General features: G+C 42.6%; 1 protein-coding gene across 1 annotated transcript in view; it reads left to right on the top strand.

Moving 5' to 3' along the window:
* The window catches only part of LOC119396238 (origin recognition complex subunit 3), a 31550-nt gene extending 27465 nt beyond the window's left edge, over positions 1 to 4085 (top strand). Inside the window, exons 15-19 of the mRNA XM_037663362.2 lie at positions 127 to 215; positions 410 to 548; positions 2800 to 2919; positions 2998 to 3059; positions 3918 to 4085. Of these exons, the coding sequence (XP_037519290.1) occupies positions 127 to 215; positions 410 to 548; positions 2800 to 2919; positions 2998 to 3059; positions 3918 to 4023 (516 nt within the window). The 3' untranslated portion in view covers positions 4024 to 4085. The remainder of the gene's footprint in view (positions 1 to 126; positions 216 to 409; positions 549 to 2799; positions 2920 to 2997; positions 3060 to 3917) is intronic.
* The last annotated feature ends 2172 nt before the right edge of the window (positions 4086 to 6257 follow it).

Raw genomic sequence — 6257 nt, forward strand, 5'->3', positions numbered from 1 at the left:
CACTGGAAGCATTGTGGCTAGTGTATGTCTGACGCAGTTGAAGGGTAATGAATGTGGCATGTGAGAAGCAGAAAAAGATCTTTACGAAGTTTTCGTAAACACAGGCTTTCTTTTTCTTTTCAACAGAAACTGAAGAATCTTACGAAGACAAAGAGAGTGTCTCCTTTCGAAGCCTTGAGAGACGAGTTTGCAAGCTTCTTTGCTGAAGCATTTAGGTAATATTGTTAAGAAAAAAAAAATACTTTTTTTTTTAATGTTTGTTTTGTATTGCAAAACATAATGCACGAACCAATTGAATCTAGCTTAATACCTGTCTTTAGAGACTACTATAATGTTGTTAAACAGAAATACAACTTTGATTTCAGTACTTATTTGGATATATCTCAGTATTAGGTTTCTTTCCATTCAGTGATCTGAAGCCGCCATCAAGCATGCCTCTTCACGAAGTACTCTACTATAACGATGCAACGGCACTGAAACAGTACTTCACCCCATCTCCAAGGACAGTGCTGCATGCCACGTTGACTAGGCCTCAAACAGTACTGAGGGTAAGATCTCAATTTTAGGAGTGATCTTTAAAGGGACACCAAAAAGAAAAACTTTTTTCCCGTATTAGTAAATTACTCTTTCACAATACCGAAAACACCACGCTTGCTGCGAGAAGACTCTTTGTAAGCGAGAAAACGTGCAAAAAGAAAGTGCGGGTGGCGACGCCACCTTGAAGTTCCTGCTCCAGTCACCGTGACATCATAGATTTTGATGGCGTCTACTAGGGCTTATGCAGTTCCTCATCGGTGAAGATGAAGTGCCATATTTACTTGCTCGTAACACGACCACGATTGTAACATGAGGGGTGACTTTTCATTGCGTCCAGGAAGAAAAAATAGTTATTTCGAGATTCGATTGTAATGCGAGGGTCGACTTAGGTAGCAAAACTCTGGAAAAAAAAAAAACTCGCGTTACGTTCGAGTAAGTACGTTACACTGTCTTCTGAGGGAGCCAGAGACTTAACATACTAAGGGCCAAAAAATTTAGTTAAGCCTATGTGGCCAAAATATGAAAAAAAAAAACACACTAAAATTAGTGATGTCACCACCGGTGATTTCGGTGTAAAATTTAAAAGGGAAACCTTTTACATTGGTTTACTAATCTATTAATAAACCTATGGTGGTGAAATCAGTGATGCTAGAGTTTTCAGAGTATAATTTTAGTCTAAACTAATTTGTTGTTTCACTTTAGTGTCCTTTTAACCCATTACACTTTGTGAAGAAACTACCCTTGCCAGCACAGCCTTATTGCAATTTTTATATCGACATTGGACTGTACAGTGTCAAATCCTCATTCAAGCTTTCAGGAGTACAGTCGCGATTATGTTTGGGCATACAACACAGCGTGACTAGTGCATGTGTCAGTGGTTCATGATAATACTCAAACCTTGATATATGGAACATGGATATAACGAATTATCCGTTATAACAAAGTAAATAAAAAATTATCCTGTCGTAGATACAGTGTTATGAATGCATGTTTATAACGAATATTCGGATATAACGAAGTTATTTTCGTATCAGATGTGACTGTTATAATGAGGTCATAGTGTAGTATGTGATTGCTGCCCTTGATTTTCGTTGTGTGCAGGCGATAGAAAGCCATACTCCACTCGATGCATGCTTTAGAATGACTAATTGATAGGATGGTATGCAGTAGAACCCCTTCAAATACTGTGTTTTTCACGGTATCAAGAAAAATAAATAAATACAGTGGCAGGAAAACATATAACACGAACATGCAGTTAACTTAGGGAAAAAGTGCTGCTAAATAATTAATCAGACGCATTGCACACAGCTCAACCTTGGAAGAATTTATTGATCATTACTAGGCCTTAAAATGTCCTTAATGGAAATTTAGCATTTCTTTCGCGCCTCTGTGAGAACAATACCCTGTTTGAGCACTTGGATAGCCTTGTGGCAATCCGCATCGCCAAGCACACTGCCATACTTCTTCAGCACATCCTGCACAGCGGCAGTTCACAATGTGTCAGGCAGGATTGTTGCAGAAACGACATGTGAAAAGTGTGTTCTAAAACGAAGTTGTCTGTAGCTTCTTCACTGGGAAGGGACCCCAAAAATGTTATTATGTGGGAAAGCATATAAGTTGGATTCTACCCTACTTATTGTTGCACACTGATATGAATCGATGCCCAATATAGTTTGATCACTTTCCCAGCTATCTATAACAATAAAGAAAAAAAAGAACAAATATCATGCCCTTAATGGAGATTACCGTATTTTCTCGCATATAACCTGCACCCCTAACTTTAACGCTGTGAAAAGAAGAAAAAATATGCATATAACCCCTGCATGTAACCCACACCCTCACTTTTTAAGCACATTTTCCCGTTTTCTGGTGTGGGTTATATGTGAGAAAATACGGTAACTGTTCTGTTTGAGTACACACCTGCCACGGTGGTTTAGTGGTTATGGTGCTTGACTGCTGAACTCCGGATCAGCAGTCATTTCGGGTCGCAGGTTTCATTCCCAGCCACGGTGGCCTCATTTTGATGGAGGCGAAACGCCAGAAGCCCATGTACTTAGATTCAGGTGCATGTTAAAGAACACCAGATTGTGGAAATTTCTGGAGCCCTCCACTGCGGCCTCCCTCTCAATCATATTGCAGTTTTGGGATGTAAAAGCTCAACAGTTATTATTATTATCTGTTTGTGTACAGTTAATTGTTAATGTGTTGCTATATTGCATCTGTTTCATTTCCCTCTTTTTTTTTTCTTTCGCATATCATTAGTGCGAATGCTGCAGAAATATGGGCAGTTGCGACGTCTCTGCATCACTTCCTGACCTGAGCATCAACTACAAGTTGCACCTGGAGAGTGGGAAACTTATAAACTTGTATGACATGATGCAGGTGTGTTGTCAGCGAGCCATAGCTTTCAGCTGACATATAACGAGCTGTTCTCTTGCATACTGTTTTTTTTCTTTACAGTCCTTCAAATCTGTTAAATCTGGTGAAACAACGTTGTCGACAGAAGAGGAGAAAATTGTAGAGTATCCTTTGGTGTTAGCGTGCTCATTGCACTGGGAGGTGATGAGGTGAATTCCAGCTGACAATGTAAGCAAACTCAAGTGTGTGGCAAAGTAAGTTTGTAAAAAGATAGATAGCCTAAGGCAAGCAAAATGTTTCGTATGAATTATCTTGCTGAAACTACCTTGGTACTTTGATTTTGAAAGGCAGTTTTAAGCTGTACATTCAGACGTTCATGGGGATGGCGCATATTTGCCAAAATAGTTTGAAAAAGCATGAATTTAAAATATCAGATTGTATTAAGGTTTTACTAAGCCATGGCACTGATTTGGTATGTGTCTCCCTTTGTATTTTCAGTGAGATCTACAGATCTTACTGAAATGTTCAGTCCATGCTACCTGAGAAATTGCCATTTGTGGCGATGTCATGAAAGGCGGCCTTTCCACACTTCGCTAAGTTCACATTATAGGTAATATAAGGGCATAAAATATTAGGACTGCTTCTTTCTTGTCACCTATCATGAAATATACAAATGCATTAGCACCATATAAGCAGGAGACAAAACCTGTGAACAATAGTGATGTCGCTGTTGATAGCTCTCTTTATTTCCCAGGTTGTCTCTTTTAAATTATTTCATCTTATGGTATACTGTTTAAACTATAGCTGTGGTGACCTTGTTGTTATATAGTAGCCTTGCAATTAGTCATTTGAAGCACAATGGAGAAACAGGTTTCATTTCTGGCTTGGTATGATTTTTTTTGCAGCACAGTTTTTCCCTTAGGCAATAAATAGCCATTTTCTCTTGCTGGCAACGAAGTGCTTTACCTTGCTTTTTTTGTCCGTTTCTTTGAAATGGTTGAAACCTTGACAGTTTGCTACAGAGCACAGTTTTTTCGGTCAATTGCGGAACTTCAGTTTTTGGGTCTCGTGAAGCCAACTCAAAGGAAGGCAGACCATGTGCAGCGCATGACATGGGGATTCTGCTGACGTCACAAGCTGAGATGGTTATTGTTTGTCACTGTATATTACACCATTCTCCTTGTTTTAATTACATTTGCCCACTTCTCACTTTGTTGCAAAACTTTTGACATATCGCATTGTGTCGGTGAGAAATGAAAACCCCCATACTGATTCTGAATGAGTAAAGATTATTGTATTAAGTAATAAATGAGTGAATAAAATATATTGAGTGAGCAAAGGACTTTACGCATGGCCGCAGGTTAATACATAAAGCTTGTTGTTCTGTATAAACCAAAGAGGATTGCCTAATCCTTAGTGTCTGGTGTGCATCACACTTCAATGGGCCTTGTCTGCACTGTGGAGAGGCGGTCCTTAGAGGACATGCTGCCCCACGGTGGACGATGCTCAGCACTCCTACAAGATGTCCTTGTGTTCTCTCTTGAAAACTGACATATAAACTCAATGCCAAGTTTGAGCTCGGCTCATGCAGGATCATGTCCTGCATCAGCACGACAGCATGTATTACTCTCAAACTTGAGATTATAGCGGGGTTGAGGAAATGGCAGTAAAAAAACTTTGGGACAAAGAAAAAAAGTCACAGTTTCACCGCAAGGGCGAAGCAATGATAGCGATAGCAACAAATCATAGTGTTATACGAAGTAAGGCTGGCTGCTAACTGTTTTGTATCCGATCTCGCATAACTACAAAACGCTGGTGTAAGAGGATACGGCCGTTCCAGGGAGAGATGCTCTGTCCGCATAGTCACTTCGCGTTGAGAGCGCAGCACGTATAGAAGGGTATACGAGCCGCCCGCTGTGATGGCTGTCGAGAGAGCGTGCGTGCCAGCGATCGCGACCGCGCCCTTAGATTCAAAGTTCAATGTTGCTGCTCGCGTGACACCCCCCCCCCTCCCTCGCGTCTTTTCGTGCTCGTTGAAGACTGGCGGGGCGTTTCCTGTCTGCTTCGACGGCAGGCCTCCCGAGCGGGGTGATGTTATTGCATACTCCCTCCGAGTGACGGAAATGGGCCGGCTCGTTTGATCACTGCTACGGCTGCGTTCGTCGCCCCCGCTCGCGCGCTTTTACCCGCGGTAGAACATACGATGCGCGGATGGATCTTATGAATTTGGACTTCATACGAGACATGACAGCGACAGCAAAAACACGTCAAGACTGTCCATATAATTGCTATCGCATATATAATAAAATGATATTACTGCAGCTTTTGGTTTTTAATAAAACTTATATGGCAGAAGCAACCGCTAAGGATCACTTAAAGATTAGAAAGAATGCCCTGGAGTTTTGCTTTATTAGCATCTCTCAAAATGCTAGGGCTATTAAATTAAGGGAATGTTCAGGCCGTGTTTCTTGCTTCATTACGTAATTCCACATGTGGGTGTAGCCGATCTATAGACGCACAGCAAGTGGGTCTCAAAATTTACAGTCGTTTTGCATCAAGCGTGCCTTGCAGTACAGTCGCACAAGCGCACGTGCCCCATTGCAAGTCCAGCCATGGCATTATCACTGACCATCGACCATGTTGAAAGGTGTTCTATTTACGGAGACTAAATAGAAAAAAAAAAGTCAGTTTCGCCGCAAGGGCGAAGCAATGAATGCGATAGCAAGAAATTGGAATGTCACACGAAGAACGAGAAGCAGCTTGATACTTGCAGCGCGCCGCTGAAGCACAAAGGACGCCCGAAAAGAACGCACAGGCATGCACAGGGCAAGCGTGAACTAACAACTGTCGCAGTTGTTACGTCTTTGTGCTTGAGCAACGCGCTGCAAGTGTCCACAATATAGAGTTTGAGAATGGGGGCCCCAATAAGCTTGGGGACCAAGGAGCTTGTGAGCCGTCAGGGCGCATGCGCAGAACCCAAGCCACTCTTGTGCTCTTGTGGCCCAAGACCCAAATCGAAAACTAGCGTGGGTCCCCAAGACGTCTTGGGCTACCGCGAGACTATGCAGACGCCGTGCGGGCCACGGCGCTGTATGGCCCGCCGCCCCGCGTCTCCTATCTCCTATGATTTTAATTTCACTACGTGTGGCGCCCCGTGCGTTTGCGCCAACGCAGCTTGCGTTTGGACCCAGTTTTCAAGCTCTGCTGATCCTCCGAACGCAAGAGCAGCCTACCCAACGCAGCTTGGTGACCCAGTGTCTTGGGTCGCCAGTTCTCACTCTCTAATGGAGAATCAGATGCTCTTAGATATTTCTTTTTCTTTTAAACTGCGCCGCGTGGAGTGACTCCTGCGTTTCCTGCCA

Source organism: Rhipicephalus sanguineus, chromosome 6 (genome assembly GCF_013339695.2).
Source record: "Rhipicephalus sanguineus isolate Rsan-2018 chromosome 6, BIME_Rsan_1.4, whole genome shotgun sequence".
Classification (NCBI taxonomy): Eukaryota; Metazoa; Arthropoda; class Arachnida; order Ixodida; family Ixodidae; genus Rhipicephalus; species Rhipicephalus sanguineus.